The sequence below is a fragment of the Bemisia tabaci genome, chromosome 1 (assembly GCF_918797505.1).
Source record: "Bemisia tabaci chromosome 1, PGI_BMITA_v3".
Taxonomy (NCBI): Eukaryota; Metazoa; Arthropoda; class Insecta; order Hemiptera; family Aleyrodidae; genus Bemisia; species Bemisia tabaci.
This window is the reverse complement of record NC_092793.1, coordinates 53,331,066-53,347,989: the sequence shown is the minus strand read 5'-3', so window position 1 is coordinate 53,347,989 and position 16,924 is coordinate 53,331,066. Positions and strand designations below refer to the sequence as shown.

Here is a 16,924-nt window from a genome sequence, read left to right as displayed (position 1 = left end):
TTTCACCTCTCTGAAATGTTTCCTTTTTGTTTTATTCAACAGATTGATTCGCATTTTCACTATTTGGAAATTCAGGCGGTTGAAAGTAAAAAGCCAAACCATGTAAGTATATTCTCTGCACTCAATGTAGTTTTTTAATGAGATATCAGCCATTGGTTTTTTTAAGATGGAGATTTTTTCCATTCAAGCTCTTCACTCTTCACCCTTAACTCGAGTCTTTAGCTGCAATTCCTTGATGCGTTTTCCCTGGCCAAAAAAAGGCGAATTGTACAGAGAATATGGATCGTAAAACTATAAAAACGCGTATCTCGTTTGCGGTACCTGAAACTCACCGCTTCTAATTTATTTTATCAAAGGAGAACAAATCAACACTATTGCTTGAAATTTTCACCGAATATTTTTCACGAAAAGAAAAAAGAAGGAGAGAAGTTTTGAGAAATTCTGTACAATACTTTTATATTCCAAGTATAAATTACAATGAAAAGTCTGCATTGTTGCAAAAAAAAATACGCATTTTTGCAGTTTCACCATTGATATGTACTAAATTTGTATTGACTGAATTGGTTTTATGGATTGCATTTTTTTTTCTAATACAAAGTGATTGAATTTTTTAGTACTCTTAATTTTAAAAACCTGAGATAGTAAAAATGATTAACCTAATTTATCTTATTATTCAAACTTACTCTTAACTTATTATTCACCTATTATTCAAACTCCTATCTAATATTTTCATTTTTGCCTAGCTATCAATTTTTCTTTTCTTTTTTTTCCTTTGTTAGTGAATCAATAACTAAAAGTGCACGTTTTTAAAACTCTGACAACGAGTTCTCTTGGGGAACGCAGTTAGAGAGGGCCTAAAAGTTGCCACTGTATACATTTTAAGGCCACATGTTGAAGAACAAGCAGTTTCTGCTAGCTGTTATGAGTCCAATACATCAACAATTGCTCTATCAAAAATGTTTTTTAATTAAATTGTTTCCTCACAATTATTCATTTTCTTTTTCAGTTCTGCTTGACTGTAAATGACAAAATATATTCATTCCTAACAACTGAGGAGAACAGTAGCGGTGAAGTAGATGCCATGATTCAAGCTCTTGCCACTGCCATTCGAAATATTTTTCCTACAGTGCCGTTAACGTAAGACATTTTTTCCATAAATACATAGATCCCCTCCCTTTCATTCTGAAGAATTCCTGCCTAGAAAATTTGGGGATCATCTATAAGGTCATTATGAGGGTATATTGTCCCCGCTGCAAACATAAAGTATGGCCCACTAGACCCTTCATGAGATAGGTTGTCACTTTATGTCAAAACAACCAGGTGCGTTACATGATGTGGCTCAAATTTGGTATAAAAGGCCTTTTTGTCTTCATACATCTCAAAAGCAGTCTCTCTGAGTTGTGATTTTTTCGTAATAATTCCATATTATAAACTAAAAAGCATTTACAAATTCTAACATTAAAAACAACAAAGATGATATTTATCACTTTTTGTTTGAAAAATAAAACCGTTACTTTGTTTGATGCTTGTACTAAAGTATAAATGCTGTAGAATAGGTCCGCAAATCTTGCTGATCCTGAGTTATCAATCAGTATTACTGAATGATTACAAAGTAGAACTTCTCTCATTCAGAATTTTGAAAACAAATTATTTCCTTGTCGTATTAAATGGATTAACGGACAGATGGATTGTAAAAAGATAGTTAATGGTCTTGCAGAATCATACTTTGATGATTCATATTCATGAAAATATTGGTAACGCAAGACCATGAAAAAGTGTAGAAAAAATGCGTAGTCTTTAGTTTCCATCGGCAGTGTAACTCTTGGCTTGTTGGTGGAGTCTCATAGTGACATTGGCACCAACTTTTGAATTTTTACTGTTTCAGACATGTAATTAGAAAAGTAGAAGTTGTGCCTCCGAAAAGAATCCAATTTGTAAGAGATGCAGAGCTAGCAATGCGGCATGGCTCAGAAGTCAGAGGGTTGGGCCCTTGCGGAGGGTTCTCTACTCAATATGCTTGTATGTGTGATTTCCATACTCTGCCTTACAGAGAGGAAGTAGCTTGGGTAAGTTTTACTTGTAGCTATTGAGATCTGTCTTTTATTTCTAAAGTTTTACTGTTGAATCCTGCTCGATACCTGTTAATATTGGCTTTCTTGAGATGGTATGTTAAGGATCTCATCAAACCTCCCCTAATTAGAATAGAAACCATATGGATCCTCTCGAGGAGAGAAGGTTAAAAGGAAGGTTAAAGGTTCGAATATAAATACAATCCTGATATTGTTGCCAATAAGTTCTTTTCAAAACTTTTAGTTTAGATAGACCTCTGTTACTAGTTGTAGATTGCACCAAACTGCTTATGATATTACTTTAATCTATCTTTATCCTGTTTTAGGATGTGGATACTATTTACCTCTCCCATGACACAAGGGAACTCTGCTTACAAGACTTTGATCATTTAGACCCAAAGTAAGTTATTGAAGACTTCTCTAAAAATCTTCTGTTAATCCTTGTTAAGTATCCTGATTATATTCTCCTGAACACTTATTTTTTCTTAGAGTAGGTGGTATATCTCTTCTTTGCAATCTTTTCCACACAAGAAAAATCGTGCGGCTAGAGCATATTGACCAAGTGGATAAAGATGGACTCGCAAAAATTTTTATAACTTGGAAACTGAATGAGAAGCAACTATTCAGTCAATAGCTTATGGAATTGGCACAAAGTTGGCTCTTATTCCTCAATAACGATTGATATATTAGTAACTTTTTTTATTTTAATTACTCAATACATTTTTTGCTACTTTTTACTCTCATCTGTGTGCTCATAGCATTTAAGAGCCAGAGAAAAAAAGACACCACAATAGTCATTCGTAGAAGGAAGAAACAATGCTTTGTGGTATTTAGTTTTAGAAGCTTTGTGTAGTCAAGTCTCCCAACATTGATCTAGTCAAAGGAGAGTAAAGATAGTGCGTCTATCATTTGATATCATAAAGTGCGAATACTTTGGAAGGAGATGGAAGTTACAGAAGATAAAGAAGATATTTCATTTTTTAAAAGATGTCAGCATGATCGAAATATGAATTTCAATTTCAATGTATATTCTTTTGTCACTTTTGTCTTCTTCATTTGACTCATGCTCCCAGCTTGTCAGAACAACATTAAATCATTTTGCTGTAATGCTGTGAAATTTCTCCATCTTTTTGCAATATTAGACTGAATTATTCATTTATAACATAATTTTGGTTTATTTTTTTCCAGAGATTTGGTGCCAATAATTAGTGCTTTAGAATATAATACTTGGTTTACAAAATTAAGAGCCAGTAACATCAAACTCTCTCATGAAGCCTTAGACAGAATATTACATGTTATGAAAAGGACGCTTAGTATAGAAGAATTGTATTTAGATAATTTAGGTTTAAAATCGTAAGTATCTCTATCATTCAATAATATTTCTGATAAAAATGTATTAATTTGTTAATACAATTTTCTTGATGGGCGCATAGTTGTAACATATTGGCTGCCATACTGGCATCATAGTATCCATTTTGATACATACCAGAATTGTCCCAATAACTCCTCAACCATTGCACTTTTTGAACCACTGAACAACACTGCTATGACAAAACTATTTATCTAATTCCTCAAAAATTGTAGTAAAATACTGGAATTTGCTGCCTTTTCTTGCGCTACAACCCTTTTTTAATGTCAGCATGATCAGTTATGAAGAAAAGTTTAAATTTTAAATTAAGGGAAACTGTATTAAAAAAGAACCAACTATTTAAAAATAGACAAATAATTGTTTCACTTAGGCTATGTTACAATTGCCTTCACTCAAGAATTTGTAAATGCTTGAATCTTTATTGATATAAGGAATGTTTCGGAGACTAAGATGAATTAAGAAATCTCAAGACAGGATAACATTCATTAATTTCATCACAAACTGAGAAACCAAAATTCCATTAATTTTGATTCTAGAATAAGTAATTGATTTTTGATTTTTCTAATTAGATCAACTTTGTTCTAAATTTTTTTTTAAAAAATCATTTATTCCTAATGAGTATGGAAAAGAATACCTTTAAAACTTGTGCCTCTTAAAATTTGTCTTCTTCTTGGAACTGTGTGCGTCAAGTAATGTTTTTCTTTTCTCATTGCAGGGACTTCTCACACAAACTATCTCTCTCCCTAATAGCAAATCCAAATCTGGCATTGCACACTTTAGATCTCTCAAATAATTTAATTGAAGATAAAGGTAACTTCTTTTTTGTATACTCCACTCAACTGACCTCTCTAGATTAAATCAATAAAATTAGTTAGTTAGTTCTGTTCTTTCGTCGCAGGATTTCATTTCAAACCCACCAAGGAATCTAAGTTTCATTCTGTAGAAAAAGTTGAATCTGTTTAATGACAACAGTTTTGCCTGAAGCAACTGTTTGCTCTCTTTCTAGATCTCTCCTTTATTTTTATTTTCTCTGTTCCATTAATACAAGAAAATTTCAAGTGGCAAAAAGTATTTTCAATTGGATGTTTTTGTAACGCAAGTCCTTCTCCAACCACCTGTACCAGGCTTTTCTCTCGGTTACCTTTGATTGGACGAATTCAAAGACTTTAGGGACAAATAGGGGACTAACCCCAAGAAATCCGAATTAAATCACCCTGAAACCCCTGCAACTGGTCTTGGAGAGTAAGAAAGACGGCCTGACGCTAAAAATTGGAGTTCTGGTCTCAATTTTTATATTATTTTATCCAACTAAAAATTACTAACAAAATCCAGTATAGAAAATTTTAACAAAAATTTCCAGGGAAGGAGGCTGAGGAAAAACGAAATTCGGATTACTTGGAAGAACTGATTCTTTCTTTGCTCCTTCGGACCTTGACTAAGTGCCTGGTAAGGGTGGTCTAGGACATTTTGTATGTCAGCAAATTGAAGTTTTCATTTTTATTTGAAACCCTTTGCAAACATCAACTACAGTCTTGAAGATTTGGGGGAAAAATGTGCTTCTAATAAAGTACTGTAGTGTACAAATTCAAAGTTTTCGACACTCTAAATGTTGCAAGATTAAATATTGTGATGTGGACTGAGGCAAGGTTTTAAGTTTTTAAAGCCAGCTAGTCTAAAATTAATGAAAAACATTTTATAACTGTAGTTTTACTCTCTTCTAGGTGCATCTACCTTATGTGGATTTATTGCTAAGGTTACACAAGGTGGGAGAATTTCTTTTTGATTTTTGTTTTGTCGAGGCTTTTGTCATGTTTCTCATTTATTGCTGGCGCTTTTATCGTGCTCGTTCCATTTGCCCCTGCTTTATCATTAATGTCGCTTTGCTTTATTTGTAAATAATTCATCCATGTCTAGCCATTTCTGTCTGTTTTGCGTTATGCTGAAAGAATCAAGATAAAATCAATTTCTTTGCCACATGTTCATGAAATTAGTAACGCAAATAAATATTGATCATTGGAGACAAGTGTAACCACCGGATGCATTAGAATTTTTGTAGTAAAAGTTTCTAATTATGGTAAGGAGTAGGGAGGACGCAATTGTTTAAGTGCAAACGCAGGTTCCAGAAAGCTAGATTTTCAAGGAATCAGGACTTTATTGCTGCAATTGTCAACTTCACTTTTGTCTTTTTGAGGAGTGCAACTGGAGTATTTATATTTCAATTTTTTTTTTCCTTTTTCAAAAGTGGGTATGAGGCTCATCTCATTTTTTCTTTCAATATTCTGTGAATTTTTTTTAAAGCTAGGATAAATTTCAAAAAAGTAGTATGAGGGCCATCCATGAAGTAAGGTTTCCCATAGGATTTCTTACAAACTATCAGTGCTAGGAAAAAAAACCTATCATTCCATTCAATTTGATGTACTCTCAGCTTTAATTTACTAAGCCTTCATTTTTTTAAAATTGGGCCTCAGAAACCGTAATAGGTTTAGTGTTGATTTCCAAGCAACTCCTTCAAACTTAAAACTGAAAGAGTTATGCTTTTTGAACATCTTGCTAACTGCTAACTAAGATTTCTAATTAATATTGTCTTCGTATGCATTGTATGACAATTATCTTTCCACATCAGTCCAGTAATCACATTCTTGGCTGATACCTAATTATTTGTCAGCTCTCTTTGGAAGTTCTACTATCCAATGTCATTTGTCGGTGCTGCAATTTTTTTTTTTTTTTTTTTTTTTTTAATTTCAAATGAATATGTACCCTCTTCAAGTCACAAGTGCTTTTCCGCAACTGACCAATTGCTTTGTAACTTTTTCATTGTGAGGTGGTATTGTGATTCGCTAAAATTTGCTGGATTTACATGATTTTTGGTTAGCAAGTATTTGGTCTAAATAACATCAATCCTGCTTTTTATTTGTTTCATACTCCTAATTTTTTCTCGAAGAAGTATAATCTTCTGAAAGCTCCGTATTCACTATTTTCTAAAGCCAATCTTCTTGAGTCTTACAAGACTTCAGGATCTCCTCTCAAATGCTAGGGTACCATGCACAAGTTTCATACACAAATCTCCCAGTCATGCTTCTCAGAATTGCAGAACACTAAAAGTCAATGCTCTACATATGTCCCAGAATTAAGTCTTCGTCTCTTGGAGAGTGGATTGGTTTTACAAATCCAGCAAGATTTATTAACTGGTCGGTTTCTGATTGCTTCTGAAACGTATTGGGCTCGAGATTAAAAGCTGAAGGACCCATTCAGAGGTTTATTTACTTGAGGAAAACTTACAACAGACAATTTTTCTTCATCTGAATGCAGACACTCTTACAAGTTTTCGTTCACACTTTACAAAGCTTAGAATTGAGCCCTTTTACTTATCATATCTTTAAGTGAACCTGGACTAATGTCTAATAATAGTACCAGGCTCGGAAAATGGTGTCCCATCTAAGCCATATAAATCCATCTCCTTTGGCCGTCATGACAGAGTCCCCCTGGTGTTTTAATTAGCGGATGGACAGATCACCTGCTTTGTGAAAATTTGTACCCCCAAATGAAGAAAAAGTTTTAACGGACAAAATACACATGGTCAAACTTCTACGGACAAGTGTCTGTAAACCAATACAACTTATCTTGGAGGTAACTCTTTGAAAAAGTCTCAGTAATTTTGGCCTTCCACATCGTTTCAGTTTACTGAAAACCGTTGATTTGAACCGTTGCTTCTATAAAAAAGTTTCTGTGCACAGTCTCATCATTCAATTTTTTTTCTGTTGGAAACAGCTGCAAATCACTTAGCCAGCCCTTTGGCTAAAATTCCTAAAGGATTAATTAACCTGAGTCTTTCCCGCTGCGGACTATCTTCCAAAGGAATCAATCAACTAGCGCATGCTTTATCCCTGAATAAGTGCATGCCAACAACTTTAACTCATCTCAATATCAGTGATAATTACTTCAAGGATGATGTTACCGTGAGTAAATTTCCTATACCTCATTTTACCCCATCAATGTGCACTGAGATGTAGAAATGAAATTGCCCCAAAACCGCCCCTATCAGAGGGAGTTCTTAACGGGAATAAATAACCAACATTTTTAGCTGGTTTAATACTAATTTAAGTTAATGTCCAGGTAAAAGTAATCACTGCGGTCTACTTGTGAAAATCTGCATTTCTGGCAGAATTATAGTGCCCTGAAGATTGGGGATGATGTGAAAATGTAGTAAGTAAGTAGTCAGTAGTTAAGAGGGTCTGGCTGACCATCAACAGGCGATTTAAAATGATGAAGAGTAAATTATTAATGTACAATTTCTTGATTGCAGAACCTATGCAGCTTTTTGGCACAACCAAACACAATCACACACTTAGATATATCCCGTACAGATTGCCCTCTAGAAACGGTAAGTTTGTTCCAGGTTTTCTCTCTTATCCTCTGTTTATAGTATTTTGAAAAGACAAACAATTTGATACTAATAATATTTTGGACCAAATTTCCTCTCACTTATTTCAACTATACAAAAATTTTGCAACCTCTTAACAATTTAACCTTTAGAGGAATAAATGCTCTTCCCTGCAGTTCTCCTCCAATTCTCTCTGTATCATTTTTGAAATTGTGGATGTTTTTAAAAAAAATACCAAGTTGCTCAACATTAATATTGTTGACATGTGTATATGCCATTTGGTTGACAAAAGCTTTCACAGATTTGTGGGTACAATGTCCAAAGTACCCAGTATATGCTGGACTGTGAGTCCTAAAATATTTGAAACTGCAGATGGAGAGTACCTTTTCCCAAATAAACAAGTGACAAGTGATAAGTGAGTATCCTAGTTTTTCAATATTATCTGTGAAATCATAATTTTTTTAGAAAAATGAAAGTGAAGGCCTTCCAAAATTTCCTACAATCCTGAGCTACATGATCTGCCGCGCCATGAATTTTTCATTTATAACCGTTTTGTGTTTTTTTCTCTTTTTTCCACAGGTTTTTGGAGCTCTTTTAAGGGGTTGCTCAACTAACCTTGCATTTTTAAATGTATCACATAATGTATTCAGTACAAAAAAGAGCAAAGAATTGCCACCCTCCTTCAAGCAATTTTTCATCTCAACTCTCAGTCTTAAACACATCAACATGTCCTATTGTAAATTACCTTTAGATGCTCTCAAGTAAGTACCGTGTGGAACTTCTCCATTACCATTTTCAAGAAGAAATTGAATTAATGCAAATTGTTTCGTTTTGAGGTGGTTCTTGGATTGAAAGTGAAAATTCCTGACAATGTAGGCTCTATTGTTTTGACTGGCTTTATAAAACTTGCAATTGGACCAAACTATAAAGCTGAATTTAACAAATGCTTTGCCAATAATTAGTTTCCTGGTGTCTGAGGAAAAGAAGATCACTTTAAAAAAATCAAAAAATTTGTCTCACATAAACGAAAAATATATTTGCTGGTTATTTATAAAAAGGTATAAGGGTTTGGTAATTATTAGGACAACTCCAGAGGGAGAGTTGGGCTGAATATCTCCCTTTTAAAAACCATGATTAAAGAAACCCAACATTTTCAAAAGTATTTGTGGTTAGGTTAGGTTAGGTTAGGTAAAGAAACAAATAATAATTTTTATTGAATCGTTGTGTATAATATATCTACTTTTGCCCTCCATATCTAAAATTGTCATTTTTGTATTTTATTTGTTTCAGGAATTTGCTGTTGGGATTGGCATGCAATGAGTCAACTACAGACATAATTTTAGATATTAGTTGCAATAATCTGGGTTCACAAGGAGCCCATGTTCTAGAATCATGCATCCATGGAGTGCGATCTATCGGTGCGCTAGATATAAGTGATAATAATATGGACGTCGAACTAGCCGCTGTGATAACTGCTGTCAGCAAAAACAAATCAATAAAACACTTTCATCTTGGTCGGAACATGAATAATATGAAGGCCAAACACATTGTTTGCGTCATGGATGCTCTTGTAACAATGATCCAAGAAGAAAGCTGTGTTTTACAAACTCTTTCCATTCCAGACTCTAAATTAAAATCTGACCTGTACACACTAATCAATGCTCTTGGTAGTAATCAATGTTTACAATCGATTGACATCAGTGGGAATTACATGGGTGATGCAGGAGCCAGACTTTTAGGAAAAGCTTTGCAGATAAACTCCCACATTAGAAGTATTCTGTACGATAGGAACAATATTACTCTTCAAGGTTACCATGACTTAGCATATGCGCTGGAAAGCAATTACACAGTTCGCTACATGCCTCTTCCCCTCTTTGATGTTATGCCCTGTATGAAGTTGTCAGCGGAAAAAACTGATGCTATCATGAAGAAAATCCAAGATGTTTTACATAGGAACGTCTCGCCAAAAAAATACAGCAACGGTCAAGCTTTCAGATTACAGCAAGGATTTTTGTTAAGTTCAACGCAGCAAATGGTCGATCGTCTGGTTGTTCAAATGCAAGATACAATCAAAACTTTAGTACAGGAAACCACCGACAAAAATGATGAAATTAACTACGCCACAGGACTGATTGAAGATGCTGATAATTCAAAACAATTGCTTCCTCGGTTGCATGAAGTGGTTTTGAGGAAGGAAGAAGCAGGACATCCTATCGATTTGAAAATGAAACTAATTTCCGATGAGCTGCATGCTGTTATCGTCAATTACCTTCATGAAACTGTTGAAAGCATGATGAGGTTTGTACTTTTCCATTCTCTCAAGCTTGTCTTTATTATTTTTTCACTGATCCCTATTATTTAATCTAAATAGATTTTTGCAATTAAAAGATACTTATAAATGAATAAATAGCTCTGTGGTAAAATTACCCAAAAATGACAATGAGTTCTTTAAAAAAGTCTGAAATTTACTTGTCAATGCACAATTTGCAGAGTCTATTTGAAGCTTTTTCAAATTTCTGTATCTGCTAGCATTTTTTTCTCCGTTGTTCTACAAAAATTTTGTCAAAATCTGCTGAACATTTCTCGTGGTGTTATCCAATATTCAGCAATTTGATTAGTAAATGCTGCTCTGTCAAAAATAAAGCTACACTTCAAAAATTCGAACTCTGTGTCGCTCCTCAGGGAAGCAAGAAAGCTCCTACTCAGAGAGGCCTTTTGTAGTGTTGATAAATTCGTTGGAAAAAATTATATGAACCTAATCAATGATGATGTGAACCATGATCAATTATAATTTAAATGTTATTGCATCAATCTTAAGCTCGATGCTTTTCTTGACTAATACTTTAATCTCTTAATTACAAGAGCTTTTCTGCAGTTGAGTAAAATAAATAAATGAAACTGCCGGCAACCAGATTTGTCCAGAGAGTGAAGAATGTAAGAACAACTGAAATATACTAACAATCTTACCAAATTTTCTCAATCTTTATATTCAATCAAAGAGCAGAAAAACAGGCTAGATAATCAAGGATCCTGATAAAAGCAGTGTAAGTAATCGAGGCTCTACTGTAATTCATTTTTTCTTTATTTTCTGTTTAAATTCTTTCAGGTGTGCACAGGAACAGTGCCCAACCATTCTTGGTGATGAAAAAGTTCAAAATGAAATAAGAAAAACCTGCCGGGATAAGAGCGGCATCGACCCTGAGTATTTGCGATCCATTATTCTGGAACAATCAGGAACTCATATAATCAACCGGGTCAATGAGCTCAGCTCAACTGTGGCTGCCCATGTGTCTGATCGTGTCACAGATGAAGTTATCGATTCTCTGTCAAAATGCCTCAAATCTTTGGTATGGAAAACTAAAGTTATCATTGATAAAAAAAAATAAGAAAAAAATGATCATTGCCTGAATTGAAAGTGACTTTTATCTGCTATATTAGGAGGCAGTATTAAGTACATTTCGTCATGCCCTGTATTCTGTATTGCCAGGCAATAAGATTATCATAGCCCATGACAAATTAAACCCACTACTTTTTTCCATAACAGGGTGATAATGTGTTGGTGTGTTTATAGTTTTACAACATCTGTGCCAAATTTTTTTTTTCATAGTTTTAGTCCAGCAGATTGCTAATACCTCCTCTCATTTTTCCTGATGTAGGTCACTCAAAAGTAACAAGAATGAAGCAACCAACTAAAATTTTAGGTGTAAAAAACTGGAAAAGATATACGTTCACTTTGGTTTCTAAAACTGAAGTAAACAAAAACTTAAAACACTTGTGCTAAAGCCCCCATTCTGTAAAAATGAAGGGTTCCAAAAAATTTGCCATTGATGAAAAGTTTTAATATTTTTTTGGTCTCTCAAAAATCGAAGTCAAAACTCACCCTCTCTGATTGTAATATATGTGAGGAACAAGGGGGTAGCCCCCTAAAAACCTCCCACTTTTGAGGGGCATATAATACTTGAAAATAATATCTTGTGGTCAATTAAGGGTACTACATAATTCAAAATCTCAAAGCTCTATCGAAAAATTTCTGAGTCACAGATAGTGGACTGGCAGTTTAAAACATAATGTATACAATAAAAATGTTGCCCTATTTTTGGACGTTACCCCTCTGTTTCTTTTTTCCAAATAAAGAAGCATCTGCTACTCATACTTTACTTCTTATCTTTCCTTCTCTTCATCTCTTAGAAGATACGTTTTAAAAATAGTATGTCTTTTCAGTTGGGCGAAAACTGCAGGAAACGGTCATCTACACCTGATGTTCTAAGAACAATGTTCCGTGTCAATTCTGATTCTTCCCGTGTCGATAGCTTTACTGTCTCTGATAGCAGTCAACTGTCAGACCCATCTCCAGTGGTGAGTTTTATTTTTTCTAAATTCCTTAGTAAACACATGTTCACCTTGAATTTTTCAGGAAAGATATGTTTGATTGTGAGTTTATTTATACAAAAAATCAATGTGTGCGAGTCAAGTTTGTATGTGGTACAAATTAGAATTCATTATCTCAGCCAATGTTTTAATACTGTGTATGGAAGTATCAGGCACTGTTGAACTCAGAGTAATCTTTCAATTGTTTCTTCATGGGAACTAAGAAAAAAATTTCTTTGGCACTGCCTAAAGTTGGTATACCTCAAAACTTGGGCTAATTCTAGTCCCTGAAATTGGCTCATTGCTTTGTGTAGATGCTGATTCTTATGCTGAAAAGTATAGGTTAACCAACAGAAGAAGAAGAAGAAAGTATAGGTTATAACCATTTACAGGTCAGTCTGTTAAAGACTAAATTGATTTTTACTCTTTTCCTCTTGTAACTAAAGACTTTGCACTTTCTTTGAAAAAACAAACGTTAATGTAAGGCATATTAAAAGAACAGCAAGATTATTAGGTTGTAGTAATGAATCATGCTTGCTGCCGAAACACTTAAAAATTGCAATTTTACAAATCATCCTGACATTCCCATTAAGACAATCAGCTCTTACTCTAAAAACGGTTCTCAGAAAAATGCTGTTGAGTCTGAATATTCTTAACAGAGGCTCCACTTCTAATGCTTTAGGTAAAATCCTCTCCAAAAGTAAGTCAAAATATACTTAAAATCGGAAACTGAATTTTCTTTAAACTTTTTGTGGTGTCTAGCGAGCATCTAAGCATCTGAAGCTAGAGCATCCAAAGATCAGCGTCTCTCTCAGGAAGTTATAAGGTTCAAAAGTCTGAAAAGTTTATTTCATTCCATTTGCTATCTCATGTGTTGCCTTAAACATGCTGGGATCTTTTGTAAGCAAATGTCCATGCAGCTTATCATTAATTTTCTTCATAAATTATCCTTGTCGCTTCAACCTGTCATTATCAACCATCGATTGTCCTTGAAAAAACGAAAACAAAAAATTGATCAGTAATTTTCAACTTTTATTTTTTCATGATGTCCACAGAAATTGGAATATTTAAATTTGGTAAGTAATTTTTGTGGAGCTCTGCCATAAATTGGATTTTTAAGGGGGAAGAATTGTTATTTCTTCTGTTTTCCATTTACGATTCTACTTCTTTTTTCTATCTTAGTTTGTTTTATTGATGCAATTAACATTAATTTGTACTTATATTTCTCTTACTCTGTAGTAGGATTGGTTTTTACTGATGTGAGAGTTGAAGTTCTTTTAGCATTTTTCCCCCATGGTGAATTTTGCTGACGCTTAATTTCCTAAGTCTTTTTTTTAGACCCTACAAAAAATCATGTGAAGGTTCATATAAAAACCCCAGAAGCCCCTTGAAAAGCAATGGCAAAAGTTCCTGCCCCTTCTCCTCTCTTTTTACATCCAACAAGTAAAGCACTACGAGAACATGAAAAGAAAAATCTCAGTTCTATGACTTCCCAATATTCATTTTTGCTTTTAAAATAAAAGAAAGAGAGAAGATGGATTGTTATGAGTCGATTGTGTAAGTCAAGTAATTTTGTTTAAGTAAAAAAATCAAAGTGTGAGTGGACAAACATGCCAAGTTACTGCAAAATTACACAACTGACCAAGTTGGAGTATTTTTGTTCTCGTCATCCTTTTCTAGGCGTTGTTTTGTTTAGAGCACACCTGCTCACGATTTTGAAATTTTGTTTCACGTGAAGGTCCGTCCATTTATAAACAATACTGAGCTGAATGAACTAGAAAAAACGAAGTTGGTGCCTTTTGTTCTCACACTCTCAGACAGTCTTTATGTACTTCCAGAAATTAAGGTCAATTTTGACCGATATGCTCAAATACTAATTTTTTCAATTAAAATAAAAATAATCTCATCCATTTAATACTTTCTCTCCACCTAACAAAACTTTTGCTCTCTCAACACGAGACTTTGATTTGTGTACTTAATTGGAAATTGTGTGGATGAATTTCTTGCGGTTTTTCTTTTTAGGTAGATCTTGAGAATTTTGGTTATTTATCCTATCCTATCCTTATTACTGTTTATTTTCCCAATTCTCCATATTTTCTTCTTATGTAGAAATTAAACACGTTATAGTTTTATTAATTTTAAGCTTAATTTTTATGGTTGGTTTGTAATTCTTGATTTTGAGTTTTCTTTGCCCATAGCTTAAATTTTAATCTTGGCAACTTTTAGCAAAAAGGTCAAAGATTTTTCCTAATTTTGTTAATTTCTTTCTCATAAAAATCACTTAACCCTAACCTAATTACTCATCAAGTCATTTACATTATACCAGAAAGTTACATCTCCCATCTTAGCAAAAAGTGGAGTAATATTGCATTAGTTGAAAATTTTCTTAACATATCAGCTGAGGCTCATGTTGCCAAAGAATGTAAGACTTGGCATTGGTTTCTAGTATAAGGATAAGAAAATATTGCTCAACATATTTTAAGCAATCATATCCCTATTTTCTTGATTAAAGTTTTTAATTGAATTGTTTTGAATATCATATGCAATAGCAATGTCAAATTTGTGAACAAATGACACTTTTTTTAAACTGTAAAATCTTCCCTCAAATTTGAAGGCTATATGTTTTTTTACATTTGTCAGGTAAAATTGAATTCTGGGCCAAACTGAATTGATCCAGAAAGCAGAGTAAATTTTGCAGAATAAGTGCTGAAAATCTATGAGAAATCTGTCTCCTAATTTTTCTCAAACTTACCCGAGTTGATTAGTGTTATCAAATCCTTTTAAAAATCCAAGCAAAATCTCATAAGTCTCTCAGGAAAATCTTCTCTCTCTGATTTCATTGGCAGATTTTCATTATAGACCCATGAAAGATATTCATTGGTTACTTGTATTTTTCAGGCAACTCCTCACTTATCCTCCAAGCGGAAAAGTCTTCATGGACGGAAACTCAGGCCTAAATCTGTAGTCGACAGTGTAGAAGGAATGTCAGCTGATGATATTCCGGATCTGCTCCCTTCTTTACCTACCTCAGCTGAAGGTGTGTGTTTATTATGTATCTCAATCTACTGCAGGAGTATCAAATTGAAATTATTTGGCATGCTACAAAAAAAAAGTAATCACTGCAATGAGCGGTTCCTGTGGAAATAACCAACCAACGAGGACACTTGTTATTGAAAAGAACAGACAAACATATTTTGATGAGTATATCTATCAAGATAATAATAGGATAGCAAATTAATACTGGTTCTACATTATTCTGCAGGAAAATCAAATCCAGAAAAAACAAAACATGGTTCTTTCTTTTTGGCTTTGATTTCCTGGAGAATAATAGCGTGAACCAAGCACTATTTTACCATCCTGTTCCTTAGAGTATTCAGATCATATTTTTAGTGTATTTTTCCTCTCTATCATGACATGTGATAATATTTGCTTAAGCAAAATCATTTCTCGACAGGGAAGGTTAATGGTTAAAGGTAATTAAGCGAAGAGTAGACAAGGACTTGGTCTAAATGTCCATGTTCATTTTAAGTATGCCAATAGAAGACTTCACCCCAACCCATTTTAGAGTGAGGAAGTTTTTAATATCTATTTTAAATCAAATCCATTTTTTAATGCAAGTGTCTAACTGACTTTACATTCCCTCTTTGTGTCTATTGTTACAGAATCTTTGGATTCTGTGTCCGAATTACCGACAGGTGTGGACAGCAGTTACAGCATTTAGTCAAAGGACGCCCAAAGAGAGCCAAAACGCGGGCACCAACAAGACCAACTATCAAACCACAGGAAGGACTGGAAGAAGGCTTGGATACATTTTTTAGACCAGGATCCATAACCCCAACCACTCCTCTTGTCTCACCGTCATCAGATGATAGGTTGGTTCGACCGTCACCCTTTTCACACAACTAGAAATTTTTTCTTCAAGCAACATATTCTTAAATGTTTTAAAATTCTGATATATGATTTAAGATTGATTTAAATTTCCTCCTAAATGTCTTCATGATCAAAAGAGTCTAAAATGGTTAATTTGAAGTATCAGTCTATTATAAAATTATGCTCCGATTCTCTTTAAATTCTTGTGTTTTTCAATTTCATGAATTTCTCATTTTTTGCCTCACCCAGAAAGTCCCAAAAATAAATTAACTGGACGGAATAAACTTGACAACATAAGAATTACGTGTCAACATTGTTCAGGTGTTGTCCGATTACGGTGCAGGCATAGCAACAAGATTTGAATGATTGCGCCATTTGTGGAAACTTGAGAGCAGAGTTCCACTAGTCATAAATCCATGACCTGAGTGAGTGCTTGTAGTTTTTGTGATTTGATAATGTATCATTGAACATTTGTCTTTTTTAAGTTCTTTATTATTTTCCATTCCAAAACACAGCATCAAATTCAGTTGAAGAGTATGGATTATACCAAAACCATATTATATGTTCCATCATATGTTGCCAAGTTTATTCAATCTGAACATTTTCAAAGTTCTTGAAGAGCTTTTTCCGAGGAGGAACATCCATGCCCACAGTGGTAGGGGTTCATTTTTTTATTTTTTCATACTTTCATCGTGTTGCAAATTTTTGACCAACTACAGTACCTAGGCTTGATGTGAATCGATAGAAAATGAATTATTCTTCCAAACTGAACTAGTGGTTTTGGACAATGATAGGACCAAATAAAGTTTATCAGTGGCTGTAACCAATATGATACTGACAATATAATCGAGGTAATTTTTTGAAGGT

General features: G+C 33.9%; 1 protein-coding gene across 1 annotated transcript in view; it reads left to right on the top strand.

The window, feature by feature from the left end:
* The window catches only part of LRR (capping protein regulator and myosin 1 linker 1 leucine rich repeat protein), a 41,432-nt gene that overhangs the window by 9,873 nt on the left and 14,635 nt on the right, over positions 1–16,924 (top strand). The window contains 17 exon segments of the mRNA XM_019062705.2: positions 43–102; positions 1,007–1,137; positions 1,886–2,066; positions 2,396–2,469; positions 3,258–3,422; positions 4,154–4,248; positions 5,160–5,201; positions 7,207–7,394; positions 7,742–7,819; positions 8,399–8,580; positions 9,110–10,117; positions 10,926–11,166; positions 12,041–12,175; positions 13,243–13,263; positions 15,086–15,224; positions 15,850–15,878; positions 15,881–16,059. Coding sequence (XP_018918250.2) covers positions 43–102; positions 1,007–1,137; positions 1,886–2,066; positions 2,396–2,469; positions 3,258–3,422; positions 4,154–4,248; positions 5,160–5,201; positions 7,207–7,394; positions 7,742–7,819; positions 8,399–8,580; positions 9,110–10,117; positions 10,926–11,166; positions 12,041–12,175; positions 13,243–13,263; positions 15,086–15,224; positions 15,850–15,878; positions 15,881–16,059 — 2,948 coding nt within the window.